This window comes from Heterodontus francisci, chromosome 25 (assembly GCF_036365525.1).
Source record: "Heterodontus francisci isolate sHetFra1 chromosome 25, sHetFra1.hap1, whole genome shotgun sequence".
Taxonomy (NCBI): Eukaryota; Metazoa; Chordata; class Chondrichthyes; order Heterodontiformes; family Heterodontidae; genus Heterodontus; species Heterodontus francisci.
In genome coordinates, this window is record NC_090395.1 from 41459013 (window position 1) to 41480165 (window position 21153).

At 44.7% G+C, this 21153-nt stretch overlaps 1 protein-coding gene across 10 annotated transcripts in view; it reads right to left on the reverse strand.

The window, feature by feature from the left end:
- Positions 1 to 21153, reverse strand: part of LOC137383841 (neuron navigator 1-like) — a 719754-nt gene that overhangs the window by 193761 nt on the left and 504840 nt on the right. For all 10 annotated transcript variants that reach the window (XM_068057140.1, XM_068057137.1, XM_068057136.1 and 7 more), the window contains one exon: positions 5908 to 6202. In XM_068057140.1, the coding sequence (XP_067913241.1) occupies positions 5908 to 6202 (295 nt within the window). The remainder of the gene's footprint in view (positions 1 to 5907; positions 6203 to 21153) is intronic.

The window sequence follows — 21153 nt, forward strand, 5'->3', positions numbered from 1 at the left end:
AAGGGGGAAATGTAATGGAAAATGCTGGTATATTGAAGCTTCCAAAAGCAAATTTTAGAATGGATTGATAATTTTTGGGAGGGAAAACACAGGAGTGAAACTGCAGTTTCTGGTTGAGCGGTGAGTCTTCACGAATACAGACTGATAGCTGGGGCTGTTCATCATTCTCTACAGCAGCAGAGAAACAGCGAAACCCAAGACATGAAAAGGTAAGAAATATGAGCAGGAGTAGGACATAGAGCCCATCAAGCTTGGTCCACCATTCAGTAAGATAATGGTTGCACTTCTACATCAACTTCACTTTCCCACCCTATCTCCATATCTCTTGATTCTCTTAGTGCCCAAAAATCAATCGATCTCAGTCTTGAATATACTCAGTGACTAAGCATCCCCAGTCCTCTGGGGTAGAGAATGCCAATGATTCACAACCTTCTGAATAAAGAAATTTCTCCTCATTTCAGTCCCAAATGGCTGTACCTTTATTCAGAGACTATAACCGCTAGTTCCAGATTCTCAAGCCATATAGAAACAACCTCTCAGCACCTAGCTTTTCAATTTTATGCATTTCGATGAGAATAACTCATTTTTTTGAAACTCCAGAGAATATAGGCCCATCCTACATCCTATAAAAGTTGACAGCCAGCCACTTTCATTCCTTAAAGCCACAGGGAAAGACAACCATGGCAGGATCAGGGGAGAGCAACTGCTGAAAGAGCATATGGACACACATCTGGGCAGGAAAGGACAGACAATCTTGCTGTTGGCATGCATTTCCCTGATTCAGGAGACTGGTGAATGCAGGTTAACACATGATGATAGTGGATTCTTTTGTTGAATGGAGGAGTTCTTTACCCAGCATCAATAGCAGCAAAGAAACTGCTCTATCTCTGGGATTGAACTGTTCAAGTATTCAATACCAGAGTTAAAGTGGTTTCTCTGCCAGTATCGATGCTAGATAAAGAGCTCCCCTTTCAACAACATTATTTCTTTCACAAAACCTGTTGTCGTCTTGCACTGACCTGCATTTCCCACAGTGAAAGTTGTAAATGGGCATGGTGCATTGAAGTATGTCTGTAGTTTGTAATTTGCTTCTTGTATAGTTTACCATGTAAGTTATTTGCATCTCTCAATAATGTGACGAAAACCACACCTGCCAAAATGAGACATATTAATTTTGGCTGGAAACATGGCTGCACATTTGCATTCTAAAAGACAGTTGCCTGAAGAAGACAACAGGAGTGCCTTCCTGATTCAGTTAGCCAGATGGATTTTGATCAAGAGACATTGAATGTGTAAAAGCCAACATTCCATCCCCCCACTGACAGTGTCCAGTAAGCTTGGGGGAAATCCACAAATCTTGCTGGAGAGGTTGTTCCAAATAAGGAGCTAGTCACATGACTAACCTGCTGGCAACCTGGAGGTTTTCTGAATTGTGCCACACAGAAAGGAAGAGACTACCAAAGACTTGTGGGTTGATAGGTAAATTGGTCATTGTAAAAAATTGCCTCTAGTGTAGGTAGGTGGTAGGAGAATTGAGGGAAGGTGGGGATGTGAGAGGGAAAATGGGATTAATGTAGGATTAGTATAAATGGGTGGTTGATGGTTGGTACGGACTCGGTGGGCCAAAAGGCCTGTTTCGGTGCTGTATCTCTCTATGACTCTATGACTACAATTAGAAGACAAAAGAGAAGGAAGGTCTCTCCCTATCTCTTTCCCTCTCTCTCATGCAAGGTTCCGGGGACCCACAGAAGTAACTAAAGCCTCAAGACAGAAGAGCAGCAAAACAAGTTTGAAAGTGTGCACTGGACCCCAATGAGAACAGCAAGACTTAACTACAATCAAAGACTTTATATCCAGCTGAAAACCAGTAACTGAACTCCTGCTTTTACTTCAAACCTTTCCCCTTCTTTCTCCTCCTCTGTCTCTATTTGCATGTGTGTTTATCGTATATGCATGCTGGCCTGGTCGCATTGCATATTTTTCATAGTTTTAACTGTATTAGAGTTTTAAAGTTAATAAAGTTACACCTCTCTTGTTTAAATCTGAGAAAACCTGTCTGGTTGATTTCTTTGCAATTACAATTACAGAGCAGTGAGCAAAGATTCATTGACAGGAAGCTGAAAACAGTGTTTTAAAAGTTAAACCCTGTTATGGCCAAACCAGGAAGAGGCTGAGAGGAGGAGCCCTAGACCCCTTTCTCACCTGGTTGTAACAATAAATATTCATTTTGTTTGCAAGTGTCCCTTTTTTTCGGAATGCCCATTTATTCAGGTTTCACTGTTTGGCAACATTCTTCTCCAAACTAATTGACATCTGGCAACCAGTTTCCAACTAAATAAGGTCTTGAATGATTTCATGGACAGTTGATCCTCTTGGTTTGGTCACTAATGTTCCTATAAGTATTTCAATCATATAACTCGGTGAATATTAAGGTATATAAAAATTGCAGTTTTACTCCACTCCTAATTGTAGAGGAGAGAGGGTATCCAGGGAACTCAGAAGATTTGAAGAATATGTTTGAAAATTTTAGAACGGGCTGAAAGTTAAAAAGTTGAAATGGACTGTTGAAACAGTCCTTCACAAAGTAGAGAAATTGTCATGAGACAAAAAAACTAGATTAAGAAATAATAAACAATAAACATGTTAATTAAGCATGAGTAAAACATGTCAAATAAATCAAAAATATTCATTAGTAACTTAACCACTGGATCTAAAGCAGGGTTGTCCAAACTTTATCGCATGGGCAGCAACATTACAATTTTTGTCTTACATAGGGGGCCGGTGAGGGAATTTCGAAAAGATAAAGGCATTAAAAATTTTACTTGTTACCAATCAAAACAACAAATAAGCATTTTTGTGAAGAAGCTTTAAATGAGAAGATTAATTTATTGACTTACTTGCTTGTCACTATGTTGGACACTGACTTAGTGAGATACCTGGCATTTTTGCTTGCACAAGTAGTCAATGTTTGCCTGCACACTTGTAGCCACACCGGAGTATTCCGGATAGGTGTCCATCTGTAAGGAGAGATCTTGATCACTCTCTCGCCCACTCTCTCTCCCTTTGGCCCCCATCTCTGTGTCCCCCCTCTCTTTGCCCCCGCCCTCACTCTTTCACCCCCCCCCCTCTGCCACTCCCCCACACCCGCTCTCTTTCTCTCTCCCCGACCCACCCTCTCTCTCCCCACCACCCCTCTCTCTCTCTTCCTCATCCCCCTGCCACAAGTCCACCTGCCTCTCTCTCCCCCAACCCTCTCCCTCTCTCTTCTCCAAACCCACCCTCTCTCTCCCTCATCCCCTCTGCCAGAAGCCCACTTCTCTCTCCTCCCACCCCCTCTCTCTCCCTACCAAACCCCCGCTCTCTTCCGCCACCTCCTCCTCTCGGTCTCTCCCCCCACCTCCCTCATCTCTTTCTCCCAGCCTCTCTCTCTCTCTTCCCCATGCCCTCTCTATTTCTCCCCCAGACTCCCTTTCTGCACCCCTCCTCTCTCTCTCTCCCCCACATTCTCCTCTATCTCTCACTTCCCCCCACCTCCTCCTCTCTCTCTTCTGCCCACCCTCCTCCTCTCTCTCTCTCTCTTCCCCCCGCCCTCCTCCTCTCTCTCCCCCTGCCCTCCTCCTATCTCTCTCTTCCCCCTCACTTTCCTTCTCTCTCTCTCTCCCCAAGTCTCCCTCTCTGTCTCTCCCCCCAAGCCCCTTCTCTCTCTCCCCAAATCCCCGTCTCTCTCTCCCCCCATGCCCACGTCTCTCTCTCACCCCATGCCGCCCCCTCTATCTTCCCTAAGCACCCCCACTCTCTTTCCCACACTCTCTCTCTCTGTCTCTTTGACAGTTGCAGACAGTGGGAATGCTCAAGCACAGCAGCTTTGTAATTGGTCCATTTAAAAAAAAAATCGTGGTCAGTTTCACAGTTGACAGGTGCGAGAACAGCTTGGACAGATTCAGGGTTTTCCGGTAGGCTTTATTTTTAAGAAAAGTCGGAACCTGCCAGAAAGCCTGAATCTGTCTGAAGTTCAGAAACTGCTGTTCCTGTACCTGTCAGCTGTGAAACCTGCAGCGCAATTGTTTTAAAACCCAGTCTGGAAGAAGAAGAGAATGGGGAATTTCTCATCTCTGAAATACATCCGTGGGCCAGATGGAACACTTTGGTTTGGGCTGATAAGTGGCACATAACATTTGCGTCACACAAGTGCCAAGAAATGACTCTCATACAAGAGAGAATCTAACCACCTCCCCTTGACATTCAATGGCATTACTATCACTGAATCCTCCACCATCAACATCTGGTGAGGGGCGGGGGGAGGGATGCGGAGAGGTGCCATGATTGACCAGAAACTCAGCTGGGCCAGCCACATAAATAATGTGGCTACAAGAATGGAACATAGGCTGGGAATTCTGCAGTGAGTAGCTCACCTCCTGACTCCCCAAAGTCTTTTCATCATCTACGTGGCACAAGTCAGGAGTCTGATGGAATACTCCCCACTGCCTGGATGATTGCAGTTCCAACAACACTCAAGACGTTGTCATCATCCAGGACAAAGCAGCCCACTTGATTGGCACTCCATTCATCATCCCTTAAACATTCACTCCCTCCGCCACCGATGCATCGTTGCAACAGTGTGCACCAACCACAAGATGCACTGCAGCAACTTGCCAAGGATTCTTCGACAGCACCTTCTAGACCCACAAGCTCGCCCGCCTATAAAAACAAGGAAAGCAGGTGTATGGGAACACCACAACCTGCAAGTCACACACTATCCTGACTTGGAAATATATCACTGTTTCTTCATTGTTGCCGGATCAAAATCCTGAAACTCCCTTCCTACCAGCACTACATGGACTGCAGCGATTTAAGAAGGCCGCTCACCACCACCTTCTCAAGGGCCATGAGGACTTGACAATAAATGCGTGCCTGGCCAGTGACACCCACGTCCCATGAATGAAAAAAAAGCTCATGGAATCTTTCATATTCACCTGAACAGGTAAATTAGAACCTAGTTCAATATCTCATTTGAAATAAGTCGCCTTCAACAATGCAGCACTTGCTCAGTCAGTCGAGCTTATACTTTAGGCTTTGCCCACAATCTTCAAACTCATGGATAAGCAAGCTACTACTGAGCCTAGCTGAGACTTTAAGACAAATTGGCTATCCTGTGGCCAACAATAGAAAGGTGGGATGACAGGAAATTTGGTGGATGATACTAGATGGTCATCCCACCCGCCTTTGCATGCCCTCCACTTCTTTTCAGTGGGTCTGAGCATAATTATTGCAGTAGTCGGGGGGGAGGGGGTGGGGGCGTTGTGGTGTGGGTGTAGGATTTGGGGGGAGGAGGTAATCACTGTGTCGTACTCGGAACATCTTGTGTTGGCCCATTCACAGGGATATCAGTAATATTGTACCTTGTATGAGCAATTCATAAATTTGAAACATGTTCTTAAATTAAATCAAGTATGTGATAATTCACAGGATATTTCACACTGAATAATGGTATAATATGTAACAAAATGTACAATGAAGAGTCAGAAAGAGATACTCCAGACTTTACATTAAAATCAATTAAAGCATGCACAATTGGGTTTTAAAAACAACAGATTTCCTAGAGAAACAGGAGAACACTGCTCATGCAAACATAGTCACATACAGTTCCATTTACTTGACAGTGAATGAGGATTACTCTGCAACTTGGCCCCAAGCTGAATCCAATATTGAACCAGATTATTTTGAAGGTCACAGCAGATATAGCACAAAGGTGCAAATGTAGTGGATTCGTACCTTCAAATAGTTTGGAGTTGCAATGCAAGTGTCTAAATATTAATCTTACCCAGCTACTTAAAAGATTTTGTTAGACTTCCAGTAACATAAAATATACTTTTTTTAAAAACTATTATTGCTATTGTAGACACTTACCAGCTACTTTCAGAGAGCCTGCTCCTGAACTGGTCATTGGGGTCGTTACTCCTACTGGTGCTGCACCCTTTTTCAGTGAACTGGTTTGCCCGGTAGTTTGCGGTTTCTTTAGTTCTCCTTTTGTTGATTCCTCTGCTGATTCACTCCGAATACGTCTCCACTTTGTGTTTTGATCCATCTTAAGGTTGCTGGCATCATAGCCACCCTCAGACTTCTTCTGACCTTTACCTTCAGAGCCGCTGTACCAGGTCAGACCACTCTCAACCATGGAACGCTTTTCTGCATCAGTTCGGAGCTGCAAAGCAATGTATATAGATCAGATAACCAAGTGTTCAGAGCAGAATGAAAATTCAAAGTTTCATAGTTATAAAGTAAACATTCTAATACATTTTAAATTAACTTCTGTTAACAGTTCTAAGTTCTGACTGTTAACAAGTTCACGTGTGCAAAGAAATCCAATATTTGATTTTATATGCGATTCAATCCAGGTTCCTGGTTCAGGATTTATGAAACTCCCTAAAGGTGGTAAAGAGCCAGGCTAAAGGTAATGAAAATATACATAATTGTTTACTAAAATGGATTTTTTGCCCTTTTCTTCAGCTGCAACACCAGAGGGCGTCACGTTGACTACCAACAGTGCATTATACTCCTAACTTTTTTGTTGAGAGTCCACTATTCAACTCATAGAATGGTTACAGCACAGAAGGAAGCCATTCAGACCATCATCTCCATGCCAGCTCTCTGCAAGAGCAACTCAGCTACTCTCACTCGCCCACCTCTTCCCTGAACCCCTGCAAATCTTTTCTCTTCAGATAATTATCCAAATTCCTTTTGAAAGCCACAATTGAATCTGCCCCCATGACATTCTCAGGCACTGCATTCAAGAATCGACCACTTGTGTAAAAAACGTTTTTCCTCATGTCACCTTCGGTTCTTTTGCCATTCACCTTAAATCAGTGTCCTCTGGTTCTCGACCCTTCCACCAATGGGAACAGTTTCTCCCCATCTACTCTGTCCAGACCCCTCATGGTTTGAACACCTCTATCAAATCTCCCCTCAAACCTCTCTTCACAAAGGAGAACAGCCCCAGCTTGTCCAATCTAACCACGTAATTGAAGTTCCCATCCATGGAATCATTCTCGTAAACCTTTTCTGCACCTCTCTACTGCCTTCACAACCTTCTTAAAGAGGGACACAATATTCCAGTTGAGGCTGAACCAGTGTTTTATAAAGGCTCACCATAACTTCCCTGCTTTTGTACTCTATCTCTCTATTTATAAAGCCCAGAATCCCGTATGCCTTATTAACCATTTTCTCAACTTGCCCTGCCACCTTCAACGATTTGCGCACGTATACCTCCAGGTCCCTCTGTTCCTGCACCCCTTTGGAATTGTATCCTTTATTTACTATTGCCTTTCCTCATTCTTCCGACCAAAATGTATCTTTTTGAGCTTCTTGATTGTCTAGCCAAAACAAATGTAGTTCGGATAAATGTCAACTGTATAATAAAGCTTTCTTACATGTCATTCAGTTATCTTGCTTCTTCTGAATATTGTTAGTGACAGAATGAGAATTGATAGGGATGGTTCCCCTTTTTTCACCTCTCGATTGACATCATATTTGTTTTTTAAAAAAGGTTTTTTTTAACCCGGGTGCTTTAATTATCAAGAACATACAAATGACAGGTTTTCTTGTAAGTTTAAAAGAAAAATAAATGTTTATTGGACAACACTCGAAATTTACACACCACCCACTCTCACGCTTGTACAGATACACACACATTAGAGATTATAAAGATAACATGCGTTACATCTCATAACTTTTAAAGTTCTCTGCTAAATTTGCTTTTCCCTGGGGTGAAGACTTGAAACAGTGCAGGCCTGTAATCTTTTTCCTTGTTGAAAAAAGAATTGGGCGGTTCAAGAAGATGGATGCACTGTTGCAGACTGCTCCTGTTATATTCCAGCCAAGGGTCACTGGTGAAGTCCTGGTATGATTTCTCAGGTCGGGAGTTCAAGGCCAAACTCCAGTCGCTGCCTACATATAGTTCAAAGCTGGTAATCTTAGGGTCCTTTCTCTTCGATGGCATAGATGGATCTCCTTTGTCTGCCCAGAATATGCCTTTATTTAAGCTCATCAGAAACCTAGTTTCAGGTGGCCATTGTTTATCTTCCCATGGCCCTCATAAATGGTCTCTGATGGTTAGGCCATTGTTAGACAATGGATTCTGGATGTCATTCATCCTCAGCTCATCTTGATAAAATAGACTTTTCTCACCCATTCTTTGGAATTTGAGTTTGGAGTCAAAATGTCTGCGACAGTATTGTCAAACCAATCAGTTGGGGAGAAGCAGCCATTGCCAGAGAAAGGATCATTTCTATTTTAATAATTTCTCAGGGATCTGTCCAGAAAGGTCATTTGTATTTTACTGTCTTCTCCAAGACGTGTCCAGACATCAGGTTTAGCTCAGGGTTCTTGTAGATGTATGTGTATTCGCAGTAAAGGAAAAGTCACCTAACCTCTTACTCCATTGTGTTTACAAGAAAAGTGTCCATTTTGGATTTACTTTATCAGGTCATTTTATAGTTCATAACTTTGGAATGCACAGGCATGACAATATAGCATTGTGATTTTTTTTCCCATTTCTCACACTACCAAATCTTTTAAAATCTCAGACTGAGATTAGTAATTTAATACTAATTTGACCTGAATTGGGAGACATTATGTGATATGGGTTCATGCCCATTAGAGAATATTTAAACTTGTTTACTCAGTAGTCATGCCCATGAGTGATTGATTAGAGACTATTTAAATGTTTTTTTAAATTATTTTGTTTATGGGATGTACACGTTGCTGGTAAGGCCAGCATTTGTTGCCCATCCCTAATTGCCCTTGAGAAGGTGGTGGTGAACTGCCTTCTTGAACTACTGCAGTCCTTGGGGTGTAGGTACATCCACAGTGCTGTTAGGGAGGGAGTTACAGGATTTTGATCCAGTGACAGTGAAGGAACCGTGATATATTTCCAAGTTAGGATAGTGTGTGGCTCAGAGGGGAACTTGCAGATGGTGGTGTTGTCACCTGTCTGTTGCCCTTGTCCTTCGTGGGTTTGGAAGGTGCTGTCAAAGGACGCATGGTGAGTTGCTACAGTGCTTCTTGTATATGGTACACACTGCTGCTACTGTGCGTCAGTGGTGGAAGGAGTGAATGTTTAAGGTGGTGGATGGGATGCCAATCAAGTGGACTGCTTTGTCCTGGATGGTGTTGAGCTTCTGGAGTGTTGTTGGAGCTGTGCTCATCCAAGCAACTGGAGAGCAACCCATCACACTCAGGCGGTACTTTATGGAGGTGATGGGGTTCTCAGCCACTGGCTGAACAGCTGACGAGAGCCCTGCATTGCCTCTTTTCGGGAAGGCCCACCACGTCATGTGGCAAGCAGCGGGCCTTCCCTGGGATCAAGGACCCCGGCGACAAAGTCCCGTCCGCTGAGAGCTGCTGGCCAATCTTTTACTCAGCAATTCCACTGTGTAGGCGGTGGCTACTGCTGGTAATGCATTCACCCAAGGCCCAGGATTGTCAATGGACTCAAGCCACAGGTGAGTGATGGCGAGAGGGGTTTCGTGGGGTAAGGGTTGTAGGGAGAGGGGTGTACTGGGGTCGGCAGCAAGGCGAGGGTGATGGCCTTCAGTGGGACCCCCTTCCCGATGCCAAGTACCTTGATCATGCACTGTGCATTTGAGCGAAGGACCTAACCCCATCCACCGCCCCCACAACCCCGGGAGCTGGCAGGCAACCCGCACGGGTTTGCTTGTTGTGCTCCATGTGACAACAGGCCAACCCCCCACCCCACCCCCCACCCCCCCTCCAAACCAGGGCTAATCCCAGCAGCCACGGGCTGAGGCCTTTAATGAGGCTTTAATTGCCCACTTAAGGGCCTCGACTGGCAGCAGGGCGGAAGGCGGTCCACGGGCCACAAATTTAATTGGGATGAAGGCAGGAAGGTGGCAGAGTCCCTAACCACCACCATCCTACCTGATTAAGTGCTGTACCCACCTTCAAACTCACCATGGGGAGAGCATAAAATCCAGCCCCTGACTTGGGCCTTGTAGATGGTAGACAGGCTTTGGGGAGTCAGGTGGTCAGTTACTCGCTGCAACATTCCAAGCCTCTGACCTGCTCTTGTAGCCATCGTATTTATGTGGCTGCTCCAGTTAAGTTTCTGGTCAATGGTGACCCCCAGGATGTTGATACTGAGGGATTCAGCGATGGTAATGCTGCTGAATGTCAAGGGGAGATTGTTAGCTTCTCTGTAGCTGGAGATCGCCATTGCCTGGCACTTATGTGGTGCGAATGTTACTTGCCATTTATCAGCCCAAGCCTGAATGTTGTCCAGGTCTTGCTGCATCTGAACCGATTCAGTATTTAAGCAGCCGCGAATGGTACTAAACAACATACAATCATCAGCGAACATCCCCGATTTTGACCTTATGATGGAAGGAAGGTCATTGATGAAGCAGCTGAAGATGGTTGGGCCTGGGACACTGCCCTGAGGAACTCCTGCAGCAATGTTCTGGGGCTGAGCTGATTGACCTCCAACAACCACAACCATCTTCCTTTGTGCTAGGTATGATTCCAACCAGTGGAGAGATTTCCCCCGATTCCCATTGACTTCAATTTGTCTGAGGCTCCTTGATGCCACACTCAGTCAAATGCTACCTTGATGTCAAGGCAAATCGCTCTTATCTCACCTCGAGTTCAGTTCTTTTGTCCATATTTGAACCAAGGCTATAATGAAGTCAAGAGCCAAGTGACCCTGGCGGAACCCAAAGTGAGCAGGTTATTGCTGTGTCAGTGCCACTTGATAGCACTGTCGACGACACCTTCCATCACTTTGCTGATGATCAAGAGTAGACTGATGGGGCAGTAATTGGCTGGATTGGATTTGACCTGCTTTTTGTGAACAGGACATTTCAGGGAGCTGCACTGGAACAGCTTGGCTCGGGGCACGGCTAGTTCTGGAGCACAATTCTCCAGTACTACAGCCAGGATGTTGTCAGGACTCATAGCCTTTGCAGTGCCTTCAGTCGTTTCTTGCTATCACTTGGAATGAATCAAATTGGCTGAAGACTGGCATCTATGATGCTGAGGACCTCTGAAGGAGGTCAGGATGGATCATCCACTCGGCACTTCTGTCTGAAGATGGTCTCAAATGCTTCAGCTGTATCTTTTGCACTGATGTGTTGGGCTCCTCCATTATTGAGGATGGGGATACTTGTGGAGCATCCTCCTCTGGTTAGTTGTTTAATTTTCCACCACCATACACGACTGGGTGCGGCAGGACTGCCGAGCTTTGATCTGATCCGTTGGTTATGGGATTGCTTAGATCTACCTATTTCATGCTTCTTCCATTGTTTGACATACAAGTAGTCCTGTGTTGTATCTTCACCAGGTCAACACCTCATTTTTAGGTATGCCTGGTACTGTTCCTAGCATGCCCTCCTGCACTCTTTGTTAAACCAGTGTTGATCCCTTGGCTTGATGGTAATGGTAGAGTGAAGGCTATGTTTTCACTCAATAGTCAAACACTTACATCATATCAGTCTGACTTAAATTTGTACCCAGGTCCTAGAAGATGAAACGACAGTGTGCAAGTTTATTTTGCTACCACACTTTAGATCTTTCCGTGTCATATACATTTCTTTAACACCAGATCAAGTTATCACAAGAATTTTTACAACGGCATGGATATTTGATTTTAATAGCTGGCAAAGAAACTGAAACCCTGTCAACATTGATAATTGACTTCATGTCTTTACATATCTTGATATCATATGCTAACATTTTTACCTTCTTTTATTCAACCACAATGAAGAAAATCACACTGGCTTAAAATGTAGCATACAATATTAAAAGATCACACCTTGGATACCTTGGATATTTTTAAAAAAAGTTTTAAAAAGGACAAAGTTGACCTCGATTTTGGTCTCTTGGTTAGTGTGACTAACCATTTTGATGGAAGGAGGGGATGAGGCTGACCTGTCTGAGTTTATATTTCCATGGGAAAAGAAACAGACAATTAAAATGTATAATGCACTGAGTCAGCTCTGATAATATTTTCCACAAGTATGAAATGTCCTGTTAGACTCAATGATATTATGCTAGAAATATTTTACCGGTGAACATGAAGGCTTGGTACATTACATAAAGCAACACTGAGAAGCTTCCAAAACTTACAAATACTGGTTAACTTTATTTTGCCTCATTAAACTCAGATTAACATTGCTGAAGACTCAGCAATGCGCTTGATAATATTTCAAGTCTTTATTGATCTTGGCAGATATCAATTTTGTAAGCCAGAATTGTGTGGAAAATTTGAGAACACAGCTTCAATGCACAGATCAACTAATGCTTTGATCTGGAGATGAATGTATTTCATTTCAGAAAGGAAGTAATGGTGCTCAATTGGTCATGGAAAAATACAACATTGAAAAAATGCTTTCTGTACTGCACATGGTTCCGAAAACTTCAGAGATGGAACAAATATAAGTGCCTGGCATGTCCTCCACATTTGCGTCCAAATTCACACATGATTTGGGCACAAACAATCTACGTGACTTAAAACAATGCAGACGCAAGTGAATTACACACACAACTACAAAATGCCCCAGTCTACTCAATCTTTTAGGTCTGTCTATCAAACTTTGCCTGAACAGACCTCCCCTCCTCACCCGCTTCCGAAGAAAACTGACCATATCCTCAACTCTCAAATGAGAGTATGCTCCAAATACGCCTGATCAGGGTTCTCTCAACATTGTGACCTGGTTTTCAGGCACAAAGTCATTATTTTTCTGCTCTTTTAATTGCAATTTTTTTTTTTTGAGTGGTTTTTAAAAAAATCCTCAGAGGCCTGTTCTGTATATTTTGCTGCTTTTAATGCATTTTTATAGCATACATACAATCATATTAAAAATTGAAAAGCTTCCTTGATTACAGGTTTCTAAACATGCTGTGCTTTATGTGCATGAATGTTGGGTGAATTAGCTGAAACGTAAATTTTGGGACTTAAAGAAAAAATACACTCGTGTGGATTCAGCCCTTCCTTGGGCCCCAATTATTTATGCTGATTTACACCCATTTTAGATTCTACTGAGATTGGGAGGGTACTTTGGTGTGATTTGACATCGGGGAAAAAGGAGGCAACATTGGGTGTAATTTTGGGTTGCATCCAAGGAGGAAACTCCATGCCAAACTGCTGAGGGGACTTTAGGGACAGTCCCAGGAATTAGAGCAGGGGGAGGTAACACCAAGTTAAAAAAAAAAATGGGTGGGCAGAGGAATGTGTTCCCTTCATCTCTACCCCACAATGACTGCACCGTCAGAACTCTTGGCAAAGGTTTTTGTGTGCCGACTGATTTGTTCATTCTTCTTCTGCGCTGTAACCATTCTATGATTTCCTTTATTCTATTTCAAGAAAATAAACATTACAAACATTTGGATTGCATGTTGAAATAGGAAAACTAGCAATCATTTAACAATTAAAAGTCCAATTATTAAACTTTCAAGTTTAAAATTTTAAGAACTTTTCCTTTGCAAAAGAGAGAAATTATAGACTTGTTTTCACACCACCATTGAATTAGTGGTCCCTACATAAACAATAACACAAGTTGGGAACAGTTGCGTTGTGGTAATATTGCTGGACTAGTAATCCAAAGGCCTGGACTAATGGCCTGGGAGCACGTGTTGAAATTCCACCACTGCAGCTATTGGAATTTAAATTTACTTAATAAATCTTAAAATAGACTTAAAAATAGTAATGGTGACCATGAAACTACTGGATTGTCGTAAAAATCCATCTGGTTCACTGATGTCCTTTAGGGAAGGAAATCTGCTCGCCTTACAAGTGACTCCAGATCCACTTGTGCCAAAATTGGGAGAGCTGTAAAATAGTCTAGTCAAGCAATAGCCTGACGTAACTATACTCACCAAATTATAGAGTCATGGGGGTTATTTTATGCTCTTCCCACAGCAACTTTGGAGGTGGGGAGGGCAATTAATTGGGCAGGATGGTGGCGAGTGGGGACCCCATCATCTTTCCACCTCTACCCTGATTAAGTGTGTTGTGGGAAGGCCTGTGGAAGGCCTTCCTGCCCCACTGCCAATTGTGGCCCTTAAGTGTACAATTAATGCCCAATTAACTGCCTCTTCCCGCCACCGCTGGTGCTAACCCAACAGCAGGCAGGCCTGTCACCTTGTGGGAAGCACGACATGCAAACTCGTGCAGGGTTGCTTGTGGTCTCCTGGGATTGAGTGGGAGGAGGGCTTTCCCTCGTTCAAAGCCACTCAATGCCTGATTGAGGGACCAAGCATTGGGAAGAATAGAGCCCACTGAGAGCCACACCACCACCCCCCCCGCCCCTGCTGCCAACCCCCCTACAACCCCCTCCACAGCGACTCCCCCCATCCCACAAAACCCATGGACCTCCGCTGGGTGTCATTCCAGTGGCTCTGCTGAGCAAAAGAGCTGCCGGCCTCTAATTGGCCAGCAGCTCTTGGCAGGTGGTACTTCCTGTCCCCTGGCTCCTGATCCGGGGAAGGCCCGCTGGTGGTCTCTCAAGTGCCTGATTGGATCGTGATATGGCAGGCTTTCCCCAAAGGAGGCAATGCGGGTCTCCTGCTGGCTCTCTTTCCGGCGGCAGAGACCCCCATTGCCTCCATAAAATTCCCCCCAGAGAGTTATTTACAGTAAAGGCCTGCTTGGGGCTGCAAAAAAAAAAATCCGCCCCGAGCCCGACCCGAGTCCTTCCATCTTTTCCTGCGCCCGACCCGATCCAGCCCAACCATCAGTTAACCTATCTTCCATTTTTCACTTTGTTGCTGATGTGTACAAGCTTAAAATAACTGTAACAAAACCACCTTTCCAGTCCAAAAATTAAATTAACAGTGGAGCCACTTATCTATGATAGAGCGTGTCCGACCCGGCCCGACCCGATCCCAAATGCCAGACCCAGAAGTGCAACACGACCCGACCCGAGCCCGACACATGTCGTCGGGCCCCGTTGGGTTTGGGTCAGGTAGCAGGCCTTTAAATTACGGATAATCCCCCCTCAATCCCCGTAGCCCTGCAAGTTTATTTCCTTCAAGTGCTCATCCAATTTCCTGTTGAAATCATCGATTGTCTCCGCTTCCACCACCCTCGTAGGCAGCAAGTTCCAGTTCATTACCACTCACTACGTAAAAAGGTTCTTCCTCACATCCCCCCTGCATCTCTTGCCCAAATCCTTAAATCTGTTTCATAAAAACAGAAAATGCTGGAAATACTCAGCAGGTCTATCAGTTCTGTGAATGGTCACAGACTTGAAAAGTTAACTCTGTTTCTCACTCCACAGATGCTGCCAGTCCTGCTGAGTATTTCCAGCATTTTCTGTTTTTATTTCAGATTTCCAGCATCCACAGTATTTTTGTTTTAGCTGTGTCCCCTAGTCCTTGTACCATCAGTTAATCTAACTTATCTAAACATGCCATAATCTTGTACACCTCTATCAAATCTCCCCTCAATCTCTTTTGGTCCAGGAAGAACAACCCAGCTTTTCCAACCTAACCTTGTAGCTAAAATCCCCCCTCCCTGGAACCATTCTGGTAAATCTCCTCTGCACCCTTTCGTGTGGTGACCAGAACTGGATACAATACTCCAGCAGGGTCCTAACCAGAGCTTTATAAAGGTTCAGCAAATTTCCCTGTTTTTGTACTCTGTGCCTCTATTTATGAAGCCCAAGTTCCCAAGTGCTTTGCTAACAACTCTCTCAATATGTTCTGTCACCTTCAAAAATCAAGGCACATGCACCGCCAGGTCCCTCTGTTACTGCACGCTCTTCAGAACTGAGCCATTAAGTCTAAATTGCCACACCCTATCCCTTCTGCCAAAATGTATCACCTCACACTTGCCTTTATTGAATTCCACCTGCCACTTGTCTGCCCATTCTGCTAGCCTATCTATGTCCTGTTGCAGGTGGTTCATATCATCCTCACTGTCTGCCACTCCTCCAAGTTTGATATCATTGGCAAATTTTGAAATTCTATTCTGTATTCCAAGATCCAAGTCATTGATATATAGCAAAAAAAGCAGTGGTCTTAGCACTGACCCTTGAGGAACACCACTGTCTACCATCCTCCAGTCTAAAAAACTATTCACCACGAAACGCTGTTTTCTGTCCTTAAGCCAATTTTTTTTTATCCAGTTGGACACAAACCCTTCTACTCCATAAGCCTCAATTTTGTTAACCAGCTTTTTATGTGGTACTTCATCAAACGCTTTCTTAAAATCCATGTAGACAGCATCCACTGCATTCCCTTCCTCAACCTTCTCTGTTACTTCATCAAAAATTCAATTAGATTAGTCAAGTCTGATCTTGCTTTTAAAAATCTGTGCTGGCTATTCTTAATTAACTCAAACCTCTCCAAGCGCCTGTTGATTTTTTCCCTGAATATTGTTTCTAAAATCTTGTCTGCCACTCATGGTAAATTAACTGGCCTGTAGTTGCTCAGACTGTCCTTACACCCTTTCTTGAATAAGGGTGTCACATTTGTCACTCTCCAATCCTCTGGCATCTCCCCCATATCTAGGGAAGATTGGTAGATTATGGTAAGCTTTTCCACGATCTCCACCCCCAATTCCTTCAGCAACCTGGGATGCAAGCCATCTTGACTAGGTGACTTAGTTACCCTAAGCATAGCCAGCCTTTCCAGTACCTCCTCCATCCCGATTGCCTCTACTTTCTCCGCTTCGACTGATATTTTGTTAGATTCCTCTTCCTTAGTACAGCCAATGTCCCAGACTCATCCATCACCATCCCTGGCTATGTCCTGTCCCACCGGCAGGACAGAGCCACAGAGGTGGCGGCATAGTGATATACAGTCAGGAATGTGTAGTCCTGGGAGTCCTCAACATTGACTTCAGAGCCCATGCAGTCTTATGGCATCAGGTCAAACACTGGCAAGGAAACCTCCTGCAGATTACCACCTACCACATTCCCTCAGCTGATAAAACAGTACTCCTCCATGCTGAACACTGCTTGGAAGAAACACTGAGGGTGGCAAGAGCACAGAATGTGCTCTGGGTGAGGGACTTCAATGTCCATCACCAAGAGTCGCTCAGTAGCTCCACTACTGACCAAGCTGGCCAAGTCCTGAAGAATATATTTACCAGGCTGGGTCTCTGGCAGGTAGTGAGAGAACCAACAAAAGGGAAAAATCTACTTGACCTCACTCTCATCTGTCACAGATGCATCTATCCATGACAGTATTGGGAGAAGTGACCGTGGCACAGTCCTTGTGGAGAAGAAGTCCCATCTTCACATTGAGGATACCCTTCATCGTGTTGTGCAGCACTACCAATGTGTTAAATGGGATAGATTCAGAACAGATCTAGAAACTCAAAACTGGGCATCCATGAGGCACTATGGGCCATCAGCAGCAGCAGAATTGCATTCAATCACAAACTGTAACCTCATGGCCCGGCATATCCTTCACTTAACCATTACCATCAAGCCGGGGGATCAACCCTGAATCCATGAGGAGTGCAGGAGAGCATGCCAGGAGCAACACCAAGCATACCTAAAAATAAGGTGTCAATCTGCTGAAGCTACAAAACAGGACTTGCATGCATGCTGAAGAAACGGCTGATGGCATTGGATACAGCAAAGGCAACAGGCCCAGACAGCATCCCGGCTGTAATACTGAAGACTCGTGCTCGAGAACTAGCTGCACCCCTAGCCAAGTTGTTCCAAAACAGCTACAACAGTGGAATCTACCCGACAATGTTAGATATAGCTCTTGGGGCGAAAGGGATCAAAGGATATGAGGGGAAAGCGGGAACAGGTTACTGAGTTGGATGATCAGCCATGATCATAATGAATGGTGGAGCAGGCTCAAAGGGCCGAATGACTACTACTATTCCTATTTTCTATGTTTCTAATGTGGAAAATTTCCAAGTATATCCTGTCCACAAAAAGCAGGTCAAATCCAATCCAGCCAATTCCCGCCCCATCAGTCTACTCTCAACCATCACCAAAGTGATGGAAAGTGTCGTCGACAGTGCTATTAAGCTGCAGTTACACAGCAATACTTATTTTGGGTTCTGTCAGAGCCACTCAACTCTAAACCTCATTACAACCTGGAAATTCTGAGGTGAGTAACTCACCTCCTGCCTCCCCAAAGTCAGGAGTCTGATGGAATACTCTCCACTTGCCTGGATGAGTGCAGCTCCAACAACACTCAAGAAGCTCAACACCATCCAGGACAAAGCAGCCCACTTGTTTGGCATCCCATCCACAACCTACAACATTCACTTCCTCCACCACCAACACACAGTGGCAGAAGTGTGTACCATCCACAAGATGCACTGCAGCAACTCACCAAGACTCCTTGGACAGTACTTACCAAACCTGCGACCTCTACCAACTAGAAGGACGAGGGCAGCAAATGCATGGGAACACCACCGTTTGCAAGTTCCCCTCCAAGCCACACACTATCCTGACTTGGAACTGTATCGCCACTCCTTCACTGTTACTGAAAATCATGGAACTCCCTTCCTAACAGCACGGTTGGTATACCTATACCGCATGGACTGCAGCAGTTCAAGAAGGCAGCTCACCATCACCTTCTCAAGGGCAATTAAGGATGGGCAATAAATGGCCAGCACCACCCACATCCCACAAACAAATAAAAAACATTAGTTATTGGACTTTAGTCCTCATGAATCATTTAACGCATGGATCTTTTTAAGACTTTGCCCTCTGTCAGTTGTTTTGTTTTATCATTTTCATTTTGCAGGTTCGACCCATTGTCCAACTCCTTTTCAGCAACTCCAACAACGGGTCTTGACTTCCAAATTACACTGCAGTTATTGATTACGTCCCTGACTGTAACAATGTGATATGCAGCTTTGCTTGACCTCTTTGCCTGTGATGGGGAAATGAGATTGGAACTTTGGTTTGGATTTTTGAATTTTTCTGGTTTTACTTTCATTTAACATCAGTAAATGACTTTGTTCCTTTAATCATTTTGCTGTTTTGGAAAAAACTCTGCATGATTTTGAGAAAGGATATTGCCTGCATATTGAGTCAAGTATTTTCAAAGACCCTGCACAATAAAGCTGTCGGAATCTGTGGGAACATTTTTATCAGGAGGCGTGTGTGAACCAGTGCGATCGGCAAGCTCACATGCTGCTGAAGCCCAGAAAGATTCAAGCTCCCAGGCCTCATGTCAATAATGATTCCTGCCCGAACCCACTAGGAGCAGGGATGTGGATAGCAAGATGCTGCTTCCAGAGACCCAGAGCACAATCCTCAACAGACCTGTTAGCGCATTGGGGAGGGGTTCAGTAGCAATCATAATCAGGGAAGTGGGGGGAATAAGTGGGGAAGGCCCATAATTTCCTTGTGGGGCTTGGAGTAGTACATTTTCTCCTTGTTGTCCCGCACAGAAGTTTTAAAAAAAAAAAAGTGATATAAATTTACTTGTACTGCTTCTGGTCCTCGATCCAGCCTGTTTGGAAAGCTACTACTGCTTAGTGCTTAGGCTTAAGGTTGATATTGCGATTACATCATCAAAGCCTGGCTTACATATTTAAGAAAGGACAGCACCAAAGTTGCAGTTGGCCTGACTTGGGGGTAGAGATTGAAGGCTGTGGGTAAGTCCCCATATTAGCTGCCAAGCTGGAGAGCTAACATAGCAGACAAGATGATTAGGTAGTTACAAGGGCTGAAACAGCAGAGAGGTGAAGCATAGGGAGTGGGCAAGAAATTGTTTGACATGGATTCAGAAACAGCCAATGCAGTATCCTTCATAACAGGGTACAAATAATAGCGTGCCTATCCTGGATCTTTTTTTTATTCATTTATGGGAAGTGGGCGTCGCGGGCCAGGCCAGTATTTATTGCCCATCCCTAATTGCCATTGAGAAGGTGGTGGTAAGCTGCCTTCTTGAACCGCTGCAGTCCATGTGGGGTAGGTAAACCCACAGTGCTGTTAGGAAGGGAGTTCCAGGATTTTGACCAAGCGACAGTGAAGGAACAACGATATAGTTCCAAGTCAGGATGGTGTGTGACTTGGCGAGGAACTTGCAGGTGTGGTGTTCCCATGCATTTGTTGCCCTTGTCCTTCTAATTGGTAAAGGTCACGGGTTTGGAAGGTGCTGTCTAAGGAGCCTTGGTGCGTTGCTGCAGTGCATCTTGTAGATGGTACACACTGCTGCCACTGTGTGTCGGTGGTGGAGGGAGTGAATGTTTGTGGATGGGGTGCCAATCAAGTGGGCTGCATTGTCCTGGATGGTGTCGAGCTTCTTGAGTGTTGTTGGAGCTGCACTCATCCAGGCAAGTGGGGAGTATTCCATCACACTCCAGACTTGTGCCTTGTAGATGGTGGACAGGCTTTGGGAAGTCAGGAGGTGAGTTACTCGCCGCAGGATTTCTAGCCTCTGACCTGCTCTTGTAGCCACGGTATTTATATGGCTACTCCAGTTCAGTTTCTGGTCAATGGTAGCCCCTAGGATGTTGATAGTGGGGGATTCAGCGATGGTAATGCCATTGAACGTCAAGGGAAGATGGCTAGATTCTCTCTTGTTGGAGATGGTCATTGCCTGGCACTCATGGCGCGAATGTTACTTGCCACTTATCAGCCCCAGCCTGGATATTGTCCAGGTCTTGCTGCATTTCTACACAGACTGCTTCAGTTATCTGAGGAGATGCGAATGATGCTGAACATTGTGCAATCATCAGCGAACATCCCCACTTCTGACCTTATGATTGAAGGAAGGTCATTGAGGATGCAGCTGAAGATGGTTGGGCCTAGGACACTACCCTGAGGAACTTCTGCAGTGATGTCCTGGAGCTCAGATGATTGACCTCCAACAACCATAACCATCTTCCTTTGCACGAAGTATGACTCCAACCAGCGGAGGGTTTTCCCCCTGATTCCCATTGATAGTTTTGCAAGAGCTCCTTGATGCCATACCTGGTCAAATGCTGCCTTGGTGTCAAGGGCACTCACTCTCACCTCACCTCTTGAGTTCAGCTCTTTTGTCCATGTTTGAACCAAGGCAGTAATGAGGTCAGGAGCTGAGTGGCCCTGGCGGATCCCAAACTGAGCGTCACTGAACAGGTTATTGCTAAGCAAGTGCCGCTTGATGGCACTGTTAATGTCACCTTCCATTACTTTACTGATGATTGACAGTAGTCTGATGGGACGGTGATTG